Here is a 16,994-nt window from a genome sequence, read left to right as displayed (position 1 = left end):
GAGTACTGCTTTGGGTTCAGTTTATAACTGTGTTATTTGAAATAACTTTCCAAAGGGCTAAAAGCTGCCTGCCCTAGTTTGCTTTCACAAAAAAGTGATAACTCTCAATCCACATATAAAGAATTCAGCTTTTTTGGAGCAAAGGAAATACATGGTTACGGAGAGTCAAATTAACCTAGGATGGAAATGACACAAGTCATGGCATGTTCTTAATAACTTATTTACACATGTATGCATGTACTATAAATCATTTTAAAACTAGCAGACAAGTACTTGTTCAGTTAACGTTGTATAATTACCCACCATAGCCATTTAAAAAGTGAAGCATATAATTATTGCTTTAAAAAGTTATGTCCCTATTTAGCAACCTGTATGCCTTGAATGCCAGCTTCTCCTCTGTTTCCTTGCTCGCCAGGATTTCCCCGTTCACCCTGGAATTAGTAAAAGTGAGTTAAATAAAGTTAATATATTACTTATCATTGCTGTATATGAATGAGAAGACACAGAAGCTTTCCCAGATGGCACTGAAATGGGACTATCACAGACATTTACTCATGCCCCAGACATTTACTACATCCTACTATACATATTATATATTTTATTTATAAAGCATCAGCAGATTTGATAGTGCTATTAAATTAGTGGGGAAAACAAAACCTTACAGAATAAAGAAAATTTACAGTGTCCTGCTCATGCGAGCTTACAGTCTATTAGGGTGATCCTACTTAACTAGTTGCCATCCTTATAGATGTAGTGGTACGTCCACAAAAAAGGTTCAAGGATGGCTCTTAGGACGTACCAGTATGTCCAGTGTTAAATTTAGCTAAGCAGGTGAAACAGCACATTTCATCCTCAAAAATGTAATCTTCAAATAATGGACCACATATGTATTTATGTATTTAGACCATCTCCATCTGAGCTGGTACTCTGATCGCTGTTCTCTGCAAAGGAGCAGTGGGGAGTTTAATGCCCAGAATGGCCAATAGGAACCCCTAACTTTGTTGTTCTTTGTGCTTAGTTTTTTGTATAAGATACAGTACGTGCCGGGTGTCACAATCTTACAGGTGGTTTTTTTAAAAAAACAACTTTCGGTATAAACTTTGAGTGACATAGTCAAGGTTATACCATGTGGTGATGCCAACTTTTGCCGAAGATAATGGATATATACAATAGCGAAGTAGTGAGTTGGAAGACGGTGGAATGCTGCGCTTACTGAGAGACATATCCTACGGGTATGTTGCAAATGATTATCTTTATTGGCAAGCATTATACTTATTTTTTTGTACTCTGCTTTATAGATTTTGTTTTGGATTCAAATTGATCATTGTTTATATGATATATACGCAATAAACATAAGAGTTTGGTTTACGATTCCCTTTATTTTATTATACCCCCAATTATTGATTACGAATAGAGGGAGCTTACCATTTCTATAAAAATATTTCTTTGGTACCTGCTCTGCTAAATCCTTAGAAATAAGATGTTTCTTATTATGTTATAATAAGAGGATTTAAAGGTTCTGCTGCTAACGTCTTGGTGTCAGATACCATAGCAGACCTTCAGAGGTCTAGTGGAGTCCATGCCTCAATGGGTCAGGGCTGTTTCGGCGGCACAATATTAGGCAGGTGGCCATAATGTTATGGCTGATTGGTGTATATATACCATACCTCCCAAGAGTCCATGTTTTCGCAGGACCGTCATACTGTCCCAGCTAGCTGCCCTTCTCTTCAGGGAGCTGTCCCACCATCCAGCTTTTGCAGGCAGTGGGGGCATGGGCTGGTTGAGGAGATCCTCTCATCTGCCTTAACCAGTCCAGGGACGTAAAGCGTCAATGGAACCATTGCAGCTGGTAATGAGGGTGTGTTGACACCTCTCACCCCACCTATTTTCTGGCAGATCAATCTCCAAGGCCAGCCCCTCTCCTCTCCACCTCTTTACACAGCCCCAACACAAGTTTCTCGATCTTTATACCAGAAATGTCTTTTTCTGTGCTACTCTTTCTGTGTACAACATCAAATTGTACAAATGTGTGTTATACGTGATGTATACCGGCATACAATCGGTGATATGCGTAACTTGGTAATGGGAGTCATAACAGACCAGAAATAATCATAAGATAAATGGAAAAGGTTCTCGTTTCTTACTACTAAACATCTGGTTGAGAAGTATCAACATGAATTTCCATAAAACAGCAACAGTACTTTCCAAAGTCACGCCTTCACAGTCCTCTGATGCGACTGACTTCAGCCAAAAAGCATTACTTATTCTTGGCTATAAAAACTCTGAGCGGCACATCGCTTTGTTGAGCTGCTGAACCTGAAATCCCGTCTAGTAATCTCTTATGCACATTTTGCCAAGAAAAGCAAATTAAAATGTTAACTGGCAGGTTTTATGGCAAATATGGTCAATTTCAAATATAATTTAGATCATAGTAATGAAACTATGAAAACATAAAATACAAACACCATAGAGTATAAAATCAGTTGTGTAGAGATTATGTGAACAAAAGTAAAAAATGAACTGACCTTTAAACCAGGAGGCCCTCTTCGACCTCTTGGTCCCTGTAAGGGAAATAATTACAATCAATAAACGTTTGCTTACTACAAAATAGCAAGTTGTTTAACCCTTTCAGTACCTAAAGGGGTGTTAATCATCTTTTTGGCACACAACATTGCCAATTGTCAACCTATTTGTCAACCGAGGTAGCGCGGCTGGCTCAAACATCTGTTTTAACATAGCTCTGCCAATACGATAAAATGGAGTAACACGAGATTTTTACTTTTGCTAAAAATACTTTGGAATAGGTAAAGGATACACTATTATCCTGTTCTTAATTATAATATATATATATATATATATATATATATATATATATATATATATATATATATATATACTGCCTATTCACACACATAAGGCCCCTTTGAGTCAACTGCCAACTCCACTCAGCCCAGTGAAAACATATCCAACTGAATCTAAACAATGGTGGTCATACAGAGCTTCAATTTATTGCACTTGACTTTGTAAACTCATTAATCTTTTTTCCAGTATTGTTGAAGGCTGCAGAGATATTACGCTAAGGAACGTTCATGGAGTGACCCTGACTGGTTATTTTAGTTTGTCAGGGCAGGCTCTCAGGGAACCAAAGTCTAGAGCTTCTTGCATCATATCAATTAAATCAGTTTTCTAAAAAAGAAATTATTAAAAAAGTATTATATATTATATATACCTGCTCTCATAATATTTTCAATGGTTAAGGGAGGGATACATTGAACATTTAAGATATTAGTATGAGGAATTAATACTATTATATTAGTTCTCATTTAAAACAAGTAGCATTTTTAAAAAGCTCGTGAGTAAACAGTTCCTCTTGACTATCCACTCAACCTGAACTCATTAGATCTCATTCTCAGCAAGACGGTAAAGTCTAGATAGGAACATATTTTTAGTTTGCATGTTTTCTCTGTAAAGTATGCGCAGCATATTTGAAAAAAAGGTTTTACCTCAGGGCCATCATCGCCAGGCTCCCCTTCAACTCCGTCTTTCCCTGGTTCCCCCTGAAAAACAAAATTTAGTCAGCGTTTCCCTCTTTTTCTCCAACTGTAAAATTTTACATCATTTGGTTAACAACTTTATGTACGTATATTCGAAATGGTCAAGCATTTTATATAGATTTTATAAAGGCAGCTTCCGGTGCAAGAGCTCATTACCAAGGTGTCCATGATAGTGTGATGTTCCCCTTTGTTAATTCCCTATATAACCCTGTATTCCCTTTTTCAACATTGTCCTCCCCATTTTCAGTTTGTATACCACCTACTTCTAAACATGGACTTATCCTCTTTGGTCTTTCTCCTGTGTTTTCAATCATGGGCAACAATAAAGCATTAAGTTGACATTAAAGAACATTAAAGAACTCCCACCAATTGGCATGAATAAAGAGATTCACGTGAGGTAAGAGGATGGGGTAGGAAAAGGTACGAGAGGGTAAATATTTAGATAGGGGAAAGAAAGCTGTGATAAAGGAACAGCTGAGGTAAAATAAGGGCTACGAGAGGGGGAAAGCTGAAGGAGAATGATGGCTGTGACAGTGATGGAGCAGAGGAGCATATTTACCTTGGGTTGTGGTCTGCATGCCAAATACAATGAGAGGCTCTGTGTGCCTTTAAGACACCATATCCTGGCATGTCGTGTCTTAGACTCACACAGAGCCTTTTAATGAAGTCTATGGAGGCTGTGCTGGTGTAAATTAGGGAGAACAAAGATCTTCCATCTAAATGACCCATTGCAGGGTAAGCGTGTGCATGGTAGTGTGTTAGCGTATGGTGTTAGAGTCAGTGTTTGGGTGTTGGTGTATGGTGTTACAAAACATGCACCCAATTACCGATACCCTATATTGTTTGTGGTCACAAAATGTAATACATAGTGTCCTTACAATATTATTGGAACTAGAGTGAACCATCTTCATTTTCATAATAATGCAAAATTACAAAGAAGATGTTTTTTCATGGCATATATATACAAAATGTATTTTATATAGCACGTAAAACCAAAACAGAGCAGCTAAACACGGAGATGGATTAATTAGTGGACAAAAGGGACATTCCTCCATCCTGGCACACAAAAAACAGAACTGTATTAAATTGCAGTGACACACAGAAAGGCCAGAAACGACCACTGTGTATTACAACTCATTCTATTTTATTCTTAAAAATCTCTATCTCAATCTGTGGCATTCAGCACACGGCCGGGAATGGCTACTGACAATAAATAGCACATAAAGGTTTACCTGACGTCCTGGATTTCCCTTCAGTCCCTTTGGTCCTGCAATATTATTGTTAATTCCTGGTTCACCCTGAAAAAAAGTAATGTATTTATAAATATAGATATTTAAAACAGTGTATTGTTGTAGATGGTAAGGCTGGACTGGGGATATAAATCAACCATGGCACCATAAGCGACCAATAAGCCATGTACATGTGCTTGTTCTTTCGCAGTGTGCGGGCAGCCGCACACTAACGCACTAGATTTGAGGTGTGACTAAAGGTAAGTGATCCATGCAGGGTCCTAGTTGTTTTCAAAACAGATTTGGCTCAATTGTTCACCCATAGAACTAACAAAAGCTATCACATTGCTATAATGTCACTTTGTATCCTGAATAAACAGGTTCTGTGCCAAAAAGGACAGATTGTTCTACACTTATACATAGTTAAACTCGTTAAATGTCTATTAAACCATACAAGCACATGTTATCTGTCTGGATAGTTTAGTTCTAAGAAAATATCCCACTGTACAGCACTATGAAATATGAAGGCACTGTAATAAATACTAATATTAACATAAGAAACGTTTTTGGGGGGGCTTGAAAAGTCAAGCCTGCAACCATGTAATATCTTCATGGTACTTGAGGTTAATATTTAAATAGAAGTTCAATTCTTTTACAGGAAATAATCGCCAATTATTTTGAATTGGATAATGTAGGAAATATATATACGTCAATAGAACATGATGTAAAAAGTATTAATCTGATGTAAGAGTATGTTTGTATGTTTTTAGAAAATACTTACGGGGTCACCTCTCAGACCATGCTCTCCCCTTTCACCAGGTTCCCCTCGAGGTCCTTTTCTTCCCTAAGAAATCACATGATATTTAAAATATTTATTAGAAGGTTATCTGTCTCTACAGCAGTTTTGGATTCGGTAAGGATAGCAAAGGAGAAATTATTTGCACTATACCCACTATATATATATATATATATATATATATATATATATATATATATATATATATATATATATATATATATATATATATATATACACACTATATATATGTGCCGTATATAGGCTTGGAGGAGGATAGCACTGTTTTTAACACCTTTGGCAGGACTTACATTGCCAAGGAATGACATTTGTTATTGCATACAGGTATGAATTAGGACAGCTACACCAATTTGTGAGACTTTACTTTGTCATCTATAACTTACATATTGGATCTGTTGCCAGATAAGAACCTTTGGCTCATCTAATCTACCATCCCCTCAGTAAAGTATTATTATAGCTATTTGGTCTTTTCTATACACAAGTTGTGAAGCAATACTGGTTTTGATACAGAATTTGATTCATTTATATAAAATAGCTGAACATAGGAACATATGTTTACCTGTGGTCCATGTTCACCAGCTTCTCCAGGTAACCCAGGGATGCCACGTTGTCCCTAAAAAGAGTCAATATTAAAATGATATAAATACTAATCTATTTTATATTAAGCTTGAATTGGTTAATGATGTTTCATATCATATGATATCATATGATATATCAGTGCAGAGTTGTTATGTCTATACAAACTCCCCCCCCAAAAAAAACAATTGGACCTTCGCCATAATGAACGTATCCCTGGCAGCAAACGTTCCCCTATAAATGATAAAACTAACATTATGTACCATTCACGCAAAAGTTCCTTGTTCAAAGTGAAATTGCCATTACCTGTTCTCCCACGACACCATCAATACCATGTTCACCATCATCTCCCTGTAAGAACAAAAACAATTCTATTAGTTCAATGTATATAGACCAGTGTATACTAATCTGGCATAGATGGCACTATAGTATCCAAACAAAACATTACCGGTTTCCTTATTTATCTGTATCTCACAGAAATATTAACTAATATTAATATTAACTCTATTTTCCGCTATTGGCAGCACTAGAATTACGTTTACCTAACACCTGAACCTCTGCAGGATAAGTTTTTCGTCAGCTAACAGATGGACTATTACTGAGTATGCTATAACAATGTTATTCTATAATGGACGATTTGCTAGATTATGACATTACCATTTATGCCTTCACTCTCCAGAACATCACCCTGTGTGCTTAAAATGTCTTTAACATGACAGTAACATAGATAATGTAGAGAAGCAGAAATAAAAAAATATTCTAATATAATTACAACTTCTTAATCATATTTATTTTAGTGCAAATCTTTGGTATCAATAACAATAGAAAAGCACAAAAACTTTGCACAATTATTTGAAAACATGGCCAATCCGTTGAAAATAAAAGCTTAAAAATTAAAGCAAACAAACCTTTTCACCTCGATAGCCTCTTCCACCCTGAAAAAAATAAAGCGGTGTATTAGGATGTATGATCTACCTGCATATACAAAAGTAAAAGACCATTGCATAAATCAAAAGTATTGCTACTATTGCCCTATTGCTCTGGCACAAACAAACCGCACACGAAAAGTACAACAATTCAGAGTAATCCAAATTATTATGCATTTATTTAATTAGAATATCTCTCACTGCTCTATGCATTAAAAATGCTATACCCAAAAGTGGTAGTTTGGTCATTTGTGGGGGCTTCTGGATAAAGAGCAGGTGGGGGTCACTGCTGCTAGTAACCTGATGCTTGTACTTCTTTACTTTTAGGCAGTTACCTAATACAAATACAGTAAATGTTCATGAGAATAGATTGATATATTCTTTCTTACGTTTCAAAAATATTGGAGAGGTGATGATTTTGAGAAAAATAATACAGAAAGACATCCTGGACAATGTGTTTAAAGACTAAAAATCTCTGGCTTGTTATTCGCCTCTTTTGAATCATTTCAGATAGCCAGTGGTTTCTTGATGGTATACTATTACTTCCAGAAATGATGATAGTGTTTGCCTTTAACTTGTGCAAATAATTAGGGGATCTTAACCTAAATAATTATATGCTTACCTTTGGCCCTCTTGGACCAGGGCACCCAGCTTCACCCCGTGTCCCGTTAAGTCCACGTGGCCCCCTTTCACCCTAAAAAAAAAACAAGCATCGTATATATACAATCTAATAATTTTACGAAGTTCCCTGTTTTGTCAAGTAAATGGTAGTATGAGAATAAGATTTTCTTTTTCACACACAAAGCATTGATGTGGTGGATTCCAGTTTTCAACAGAGGAATGATAATCATAATCATTTAAAGACTACTTCACTTTATGACTCAAATTCTTAAGAGACACTGTTTTCCAGAGAAAAATAAATTGACAAACTATTATTTATCATCTTCAGTGTTCCAAACAACTACATCCAAAATATTCTGCTCTGGGAACCCAGGTCCATATGCTATGAGCTATGTGTATAAATATGCCATCTTGCAGCCATTCTGTCACCGTACTACAGTATCTTAAGTCTATCCCAATTATATATTATCAAAATTGTCCGATGTAGCTGAGAATGAACTCAGACAAAAAAAAAGAGGAAGCTTGGCATCAAAAAACCCAAAATTGTACTTACAATACCGCCTTCTTCACCAGGATAACCTGGGTATCCCTTTGGACCGGGAATACCCTAAGGGGAAAAAATAACAAAGGGGAACAATCAATACTTTCTGAAGGTATGGCTTTCAACAGTTGACATATCAGTTGACTGTACGGTCTGCATATAGTAGGCTGTACAGTATACTAAATATTAAATAATAGTATGTTAAGATTACCAAAAGCAAAAACGCAAAAGACTCAAAAACAGTTGTCAGTCGTTGGTCAGGGGATGGCTAGCCCTAGGACCATTAAAGTGCTTCTCGGAATGGTTCACCATGTGTACTAGAGTGTCGAGGCATTTGTTGAAAAATGTATCGGTGTACATCAGACATAAAGGAGAGCAGAGAGAGTGCAAAATCTATTCACTTTTAACAATTGTAAATAACACTCTGTTAATGTGGTCCTCAAGAATAAAAACCACTTGTCTAAAGACACCACCTGGTAATTTAGGATGTTCAAACACATACAATGTACATAAGTTTCTCATCGCCCAGATGGTGCCCCAGTTAATTTCAAGGAAAATGTAAGAATTCTATATGCTTCTATATGGTTCATAGAACCAAATAGAAAAATGTAATTTTTTAAGCAGCCATTAGCTTTTGTTATTCTGTCTCAGTTATAGATATTCTACTTCTTATGGTGTTATGTGAGCTGTATATTTTTTATTTTAGATATATATATATATATATATATATATATATTACATTTCAATGTGTACTCCTGAACCTCATGTAATCCAAGCCAAATAAAATTGGCACAGCAAATTGCTTTGCAGGATTATGAAAGAAAGAATCGTGGAACACATTGGCAGAGCTAATAAAACACCGGCGTCTGTAAAATCCAGCCGTAATTTGTTAACACCCTTTTACGGACCACTTTGAGTGGGTGACATAGGAAGAAGGAGAAATGAAATATTGTTGGATTCTTCTCCTGTATTATAAGGAACTAAACCAGCCAGGATAAAGTTGATGATAAAGTTGAATTTACATATATTAGGTCAAAGAAAGTGTTTTTATTCAAATGATAGGTCGATAACATGGAAACATTGAATTCGATGGAAGTTAAGAACCATTGGGCACATCCAGTCTGCCCAAAACCTTTAACTTTATTAGTTTTACATTCAAGTAAGCTTAAAACCTATCCCTTGCATGTTCAGATATATTTACTGTATTAACATCCACCACTTCTACTGGAGGGCTCTCTTACTTATTTACCACCCTCTCAGTGAAGTAAAATGTCCTTATGTTACATCTATGTCTTTGGCACTCTAGTTTTAGACTATGAAAGATAAGTTGTTGTTAATATTATTTTTGTTTCAAACATTTATCTGCAGCAAGCCGTGGTGTATTCGGGCCTAGGCTCCCGAGTCCAAGGGCAACAGTTCCAGGGGGATGCAGCCCTTCTGCATGGGTTGTTTGGTGGAGATCAGATATCTCCCTTGTAAATGTCCCATATACACTTTGAAGTGCTATACCTAGCTGGCACAGCTATCGCAAACTTATCTTAAAATGAAGCACAATAGCATAGAAGAGGGTGGCTGTAGAGCAAGGTGATGGGGGGTAGATGGGGTGCTGCCCTGGGTCAAGCCAAAGGCAGCACTCAGCAGGGGCAAACTATGGTGGGTGCGGCGGGTCCAAGGCATCCAGGCGTTGGGTAACCGAGGTGCGCAACAGGTTCACATAACGTTAAGCGTTACAGGAAGACAGAGACTGCCCACCCCTGATAAAGGTTTTCTGTGTAGCCTCCAGGTGTTAGTTATAGCCCATTATTAGTGTAATAAAAGCATCACATTTTGTCAGGTTTAAAGCTCCCTATTAAAGGTTGCAAAGTTCTCTTTAAGGACACGCATGAAGCACAGAAGTTACTGGTTTTACACAAAACATTAATTGGGAAACAACAACTTATTTTGCTCACCTTTAGTCCTGGAGTTCCAGGCAGGCCTTGAAGACCATCTTGCCCCAAGCATTTACAAATCACATTACAGCACTTCCTTTCTGCCACCGTGTCCTAAAATGGGAGAAATATACAAAATAAATAAATGAATGTATTTCTGACCATTTCTTCTGGCCCTGCTATCTAATCCCACACTTAAAATTGCCAGTCACTAGAAAGCTTTTACAGTAACTTACAATTTCCTTTAGCATTACACTTGGTAAATCGTAAAGTCCAATGCTGAGGGGTGAAGCGTAAGAAAATCCTCTTCCAAACTGAATTTCCTGAAGTCTCTCCAAATTCTGCACATTTTCAAGGCCGATTAAGAGCAGTGCATCCAACCCTGAAGTCATCAGAAAACAGGTCAGAGACAAACTTGGAACTTATTTTTTAATGTTAGACTAAGCAGCTGGTCAAACGTCAATTACAACATGTTTTGTCTCAAACTGTTTTTTTATATTAACATAAAAACAAATGCAGAATATGATTTCATTAATGTTTCCAATGCACATATTTTCTAATAAAGAAAAGAAACAATTTCTTGGCACCGTGCATCACATTTCATAGCAAGCCTGTGATTTAACCTTAATTTAAATGAATTTATTTATCTCAGTCTCTAAAGCCAAATGTTAACATTTATTTGTTAAAAAAAATACCGATAACAAAAAATACAAAAAATAGATTAGTAGTTTGTAAGATACCTGGCCCAAGCATGTATATGGTAAATAATATATAATTTTTAGATATATCACTATAACAGATTAGTAAATATCTATATATATAATTTAACCGAAGGCTAACTTTCTATTCCGGTAGTGCCTGGTATTGAATAAGATAAGACACATCGCGTCAAAAAATTTAGTGTAACGCACCTTCAGAACGTAAAAAGGCAGAGGTTGTCTTGAGAGTTTCCACATCATCATCCAGTCCATCAGTAAAAACCATAATAATCTTTGAAAGTAAAAAGGTATTTAAACTGGTATAAGGGAATTATAATCAGTTAGACTCAACAGCTCAGTTAACATTATGAATATCAAACAATGACACGTTATATCACATAGACCAATACTCCATTACTATAGTAACAAAGAAGTAAACTCAACATTCACACATTTTGAATAACTTGAAAAAAAATATGCTCCAAAAAATTTAGGGTTTTTTTTTTTTTTTGGAGCATATTTTTCTTCAGTTATTACACTTTAAGAAACTTTTCCTCCTGGAACTTGCTAATAATCTAAAGGCATTAAAATACATCAAATGATTATTTTGGATTTATATCTATTACGGCCTATCGTTAAAGAAGCTCAGATGCCCTTGAAACGTAGTTAATATGTAACCCAGAAGCATATAGGAAAAGTAACAGTACGTCGTATTCACTGTTCACGTTAACCATGGCTGCATCACTAATTGGTTCTCTGTGTTGATTATTTTTAATGCTATTAACTGTTGCTGATGATGTCTTAAGATGTTTTTATCCGTTTTACTGGGCCAACGTCCCCAGAGCAATGATTTCAAATTTTAAGAACCAGAGGCGCCTTGAAAGCTTATGTGCCTCTCTTGGTATAACAATATTGTTAACACTTTTGTCTCTGGGAACAGAACAATAGCCTGGTGCGCCCAAATATTGATTCCCCCACGTCCCCCATGTATCAAATATGTAATTATATCTTAGTAATCAAGTGAGTAATAACATAGATTGAGATCACATTTATCTAGAAGGTCATCTGAATGCAAATGTATATTTATAGAACAAAGATGAAGAATGTTTGGCCAGTTTAAAAAAATACCTACTTTTGCTTTCCGACCAGGCAAACCTTTGAATTTTCCCCAAAGAGATTCAAGATATTTAGCATTTAGAAAGGTGTCGGTTGTAGATTGGGCACTTATAAACTTTTTGAGGACATCTTCATTGTATTTTTCAAAATCAGAATCAAATAAGAATGTGTCATCCTCTCTGGGAACAGCAAATCTGAAACGAATGTTTATGAACGATCCAGAGACACAGCTAAAATTGTTCAAGGTGGACACACGCTGCAACACTTCAGACAGGTAGAGCTGTAGTTTCTGTTGCATATGAGTAATTGTGGTTGGCCTCACTTTTCTTGAATAGTCAACAGAGACTGTAATATCTATATTGCAATCTATAAAAGAAAATGGAGATGAAACGTTAAGCACATTTATTACGGTTTAAGTATGGTGCATAAATTGCTAAAAACATTTAGTTGCTAAACTTAATTTATCTTAATTTTAAGATTAGTTTAGCTCCCCTTGTTCTATTAAGTCAACTACATGTTGACACGTTTTCACACCCTAAACAAAGAGGAAATAGAGATTTGGAGATATTCTATTGCTGAGTAGATGTCCATTACATTTTCAGAAGACAGGAATTAAGATTTTTTTTGGGGGGGGGACTTTGCCTGCCATAGTTTACATTTGTGCCTTACTTGTTTGCTGCAGTTAGATTGGATTGTTGGATTGGGAACTGTCAATAATGAATGATTTGGGATACACACCCGGTACTGTCTTAACATCATTAGGCGCATGATGCGCAGAGCTTAACCTCTCCTGTTCCGAATGGGGAGAGTAGCCATACTTAGGGGTGGTTAAACTTTGAAGAGTTTGGATGTGGGCATGAGTGGGTGAAAACGTTGTCAGGGTAGCATCAAGACATTGTGCCTAACGCTGTACCACAGTGCTTAAAATCACTGCCTTAAATCAGCAGAGTATTCTCTCCCTCACTGAATTCCATTGCATTTCATTTGCTAACTTTTAGATCTTTTTGTATCAATATTGTAGATCAATATGTGATATTCCGGCATATCGCGATCCCACAAAACACTGCAGTTTTCCCTGTGGGTGTGCTCATACACCCTGATTCTGCCTCGCTAATGTAAAAAATTAAACACGGGTCTTCCACAGTACGATTAGGACCGATTATGCTAGTAATGAACTGTGGATGACTGGCTCCACCTGCAGCAAATACTTTACTTCAGTAATTTATTTAAACATTTCAGTCGATGTAGAGCTCTGCATTGTACAAGCACCTGGCAGCAACCTACACCATTATTATTTAAATATTAAATCAGGCACAAAGAGTTTAAGAGCAAAAAAATGCCTTATCATCAACCCACAGGTTTACACTTATACGTTCATCCCTGTTTGAAATAAAGGCTAACTGTAGCTTACCAATTATTATTTTTACAACAGTAGGGGTCAGAGTTGTATAAGGCTGTTTGATCAAAGCATAGCTTTTATATGTTTGTAACATTTACCCAGGCTAGGCTCATCAGACGGTTCGCAAACTTGAGACACAATATTCCTCTTGATGAGATCCAGTTCTTTGAAGTCCTCTACAATGTACACATTTTCTTTTTTCCCAGCAATCTGAACAAGTTCAAAATTGTTTGGAAGGCCAATACCAATTGAAAAAATAGTAACCCCATCGCTCCTCAGCACATCAGCTGCCTCTTCCACTGTATCATTAGACTTTCCATCAGTAATCACTATGAGATATTGAGGAATACGTTGGTTTTTACGACCTCCATTGACAGGATCAAAGAATTGTCGGACGAACCTCAAGCCTTTTCCCGTATAAGTTGTAGTTTTCAGCTGAGACATTGTATCAATTTTATTTTTCATATCAGTGCTGGAATAGATCTCGTTTAAGAAGAATTCTTTCTTGGGATTGGTACTGTACTGTGCCACTCCGATACGCACTTTGTCCTTGGCGATGGTAAAACTTTCTACAATCCCTTTCATGAAAGCCTTCATCGTTGTAAAGTTGCTAGGACTAATGCTTCCTGAACTATCAATCAGGAAAACAAGGTCGAGCTGTTCGTGCGCACAGGCTTAAAAAAAAAATATTATGATTAAAAGTTAGCATAGTGAAATTGGCACCAAGCTAATATCTGGTTCTTACCATCAGCTTCTTGATATTTCTGAAGCTGATGGAACATGCATGGCTAATAACCAAAACTCCACTAAAAATCCACTAAAATACCATCCTTTCCCATCACAAATATTTACATGAATGACCATGTAAGGTGCACCACAATAGAGGTGGTTAGCATCAATAATGAAAAGCAACCAAATCAGACTTTAGCAATCACAGATTAATGGTATAGAATGCTCCAACATTCAAACGGCTTTAAAGCAGATATTTCCTGAAATGTAATATATGTTCAGGACAGATAATGCAAATAACTTACTTTGTTGTGATTGATCACATACAATATGTGTTATATTTTCGTGTAAGCCTTCCAGAGAAGTGTAATTCTGCACTAAGAACCATCTATCGGGCTGTCCAGCAATCAACTCTAGCTCCTGTTTTTTTGCTTGCCCAACTCCAACAGCAAAGACGATGATGCCGTCATCCCTCAATGTTGTTGAGACTGGTTTTAACTTTGGACGGTCTTCACGAGTGGTTTCACCATCCGTTATGAGAATTATAATCCGTGGGACGTTTTTGCGACCTCCGTAAGAAGGGCCAAACCTCTTGTGGGTGTATTCTAGTGCTGTCGCGGTGTATGTAAATCCTTTCAAACGATTAATATTGTTTATAGCCCCTCGTACATCCAATTTAGTAGAATACTCATTTAATGCAAACTCTTGTTGGGGATTTGTGCTATAAACGACTACACCAAACTGGACATTGTCTTTTCCTACCATGGAGTCATTAACCACAGCTATCATGAACCTCTTCATGATATTGAACTGGGGTGCTGAGATGCTAGATGATCCATCCACTAGAAAAATGATGTCAGCTACCTCTGACTTTTTGCAAGCTGTATGAAAAAAAATAACAAAAGTAGTAAGCCAAGCAAAAATGAAAGATGACCATTAATTACAATAATAACACAAGCTACATATACAAGCTTAATGCATGTGAATACGTTTTAGACATTGCAAACATTACTCATGTTATGACACCCTTTTCCTCTAGTTTATCATGTGGGGTATGGTCAGAATAGCAAAGGTTGGGATTCTACAAGGTCCCAACCTAGAAAAGTTATACTCAAGGGACTAATCTCTGCTTCAGCTCTCCCCCCACTGTATGTCGGCAATTGATGCACTGAAGCTCCACGCACTGCAAGGGAGCACTGAAGCTGAAGTCTGAAGAAACAGACCTTCCGCTCTTACTACAGAAATCAAGAAGGAAAAGGTAGGGGGAGAAAGGTAAGCGATGAGGAGAAAAGGGAGAAGATAAATGAGAGAGAACAGGAGAAGGAGAGATAAAGGGAAACTAGAGAGACAGTGAGAAAGGGAAGAGGTCATCAGAAAGAAGAACGTTGGGGAGAAAGGGGAGATAATGAGAAAGGGTGGAGATATTGGGAAATATGAGATAGTGATAAACAATAGGAGAGATAGGAATAAAAAAGATAGATAATGAGAGGAGAGAGAGTGTGTTTGTGTTTTTAAAGAGTATGCTAGGGAAAGTGTTCTAAGGGCAAGTAAGTGTGTGGCTGCAAAGGCAAGTAGAAGCCAGTATGTTTGTGTGTAAGGGCAAGCATGAATGTGTGTGTGTATGTATGTGTGAATGGGCAGGCATTCGTAAGGGCAGTGTATGTGTATATGTGCGTATTTTGAGTAAGTGTGTATGAGGTTGTCAGTGTAGAGCAGGCATGTCCAAAGTCCGGCCCGCGGGCCAATTGCGGCCCGCGTTCCGGACTGATGCGGCCCCCAAGTGAGCCACGGGACTTGGCGTCATCAGCCGGCGCAGGGAGAAGGAAAGCGCGAGATCTGGGCTTTCCTTCTCCCTGCGCCGGCACACACAGCCACACAGCGGTGGGCGCGGCTTCAGTGTTGTGCGCCGGGATCCGACAACAAACCCCGGCGCACAACAGCTGTTGCCGCGCGTATCGCAAGGGAGCAGTATCGGAGGTATTTACCGGACATCCGGCTTAAAATCACTCAAGGGAGCCGGATGTCTGGTAAAGACCTCCGATACTGCTCCCTTGCGATCCGCGCGGCAACAGCTGTTGTGCGCCGGGGTTTGTTGTCTGATCCCGCCGCACAACACTGAAGCCGCGCCCACCGCTGTCCGTGCCCTCTGAACCCCGTGCCCTCGGAAGAAGACAGAAGAACTGAAGAAGAAGAGGAGCGAAGAGCAGGAAAAGGAGCTGTAAGGAGAAAAGAGGAAAGGTAGGAAAGCATACAGTGAGAGTGGATTGGTGCATGTGTGTGGATTGGTGTATGTGTGTGGATTGGTGTATGTGTGTGGATTGGTGTATGTGTGTGGATTGGTGTATGTGTGTGGATTGGTATGTGTGTGGATGTGTATGTGTGGATTGGTATGTGTGGATTGGTGTATGTGTGTGGATTAGTATATGTGTGGATTGGTGTGTGTGTGGATTGGTATGCGTGTGGATTGGTGTGTGTGTGTGGATTGGTGTATGTGTGTGGATTGGTGTATGTGTGTGGATTGGTATGTGTGTGGATTGGTATATGTGTGGATTGGTGTATGTGTGTGGATTGGTGTATGTGTGTGGATTGGTGTATGTGTGTGGATTGGTATGTGTGTGTGGATTGGTATGTGTGTGTGGATTGGTATGTGTGTGTGGATTGGTATGTGCGTGTGGATTGGTATGCGTGTGGATTGGTGTGTGTGTGGATTGGTGTATGTGTGTGGATTGGTATGTGTGTGGATTGGTGTATGTGTGGATTGGTGTATGTGTGTGGATTGGTATGTGTGTGGTTTGGTATGTGTGTGGATTGGTATGTGTGTGGTTTGGTATGTGTGTGGATTGGTATGTGTGTGGATTGG

General features: G+C 37.9%; 1 protein-coding gene across 2 annotated transcripts in view; it reads right to left on the bottom strand.

The window, feature by feature from the left end:
* Positions 1 to 16,994, bottom strand: part of LOC128496562 (collagen alpha-6(VI) chain-like) — a 69,611-nt gene that overhangs the window by 20,556 nt on the left and 32,061 nt on the right. For both annotated transcript variants that reach the window (XM_053466248.1, XM_053466249.1), the window contains exons 10-25: positions 14,440 to 15,015; positions 13,504 to 14,079; positions 12,023 to 12,372; positions 11,104 to 11,182; positions 10,429 to 10,574; positions 10,214 to 10,306; positions 8,277 to 8,330; positions 7,725 to 7,796; positions 7,085 to 7,111; positions 6,483 to 6,527; positions 6,160 to 6,213; positions 5,565 to 5,627; positions 4,787 to 4,852; positions 3,504 to 3,557; positions 2,526 to 2,561; positions 369 to 431 (exon numbers count right to left, since the gene is read on the bottom strand). In XM_053466248.1, coding sequence (XP_053322223.1) covers positions 369 to 431; positions 2,526 to 2,561; positions 3,504 to 3,557; positions 4,787 to 4,852; positions 5,565 to 5,627; positions 6,160 to 6,213; positions 6,483 to 6,527; positions 7,085 to 7,111; positions 7,725 to 7,796; positions 8,277 to 8,330; positions 10,214 to 10,306; positions 10,429 to 10,574; positions 11,104 to 11,182; positions 12,023 to 12,372; positions 13,504 to 14,079; positions 14,440 to 15,015 — 2,354 coding nt within the window. The remainder of the gene's footprint in view (positions 1 to 368; positions 432 to 2,525; positions 2,562 to 3,503; positions 3,558 to 4,786; positions 4,853 to 5,564; positions 5,628 to 6,159; positions 6,214 to 6,482; positions 6,528 to 7,084; positions 7,112 to 7,724; positions 7,797 to 8,276; positions 8,331 to 10,213; positions 10,307 to 10,428; positions 10,575 to 11,103; positions 11,183 to 12,022; positions 12,373 to 13,503; positions 14,080 to 14,439; positions 15,016 to 16,994) is intronic.

This window comes from Spea bombifrons, chromosome 5 (assembly GCF_027358695.1).
Source record: "Spea bombifrons isolate aSpeBom1 chromosome 5, aSpeBom1.2.pri, whole genome shotgun sequence".
In the NCBI taxonomy this organism is placed as follows: domain Eukaryota; kingdom Metazoa; phylum Chordata; class Amphibia; order Anura; family Pelobatidae; genus Spea; species Spea bombifrons.
Note: the sequence above shows the minus strand (reverse complement) of the source record. Positions and strands in the feature narration are given on the sequence as shown.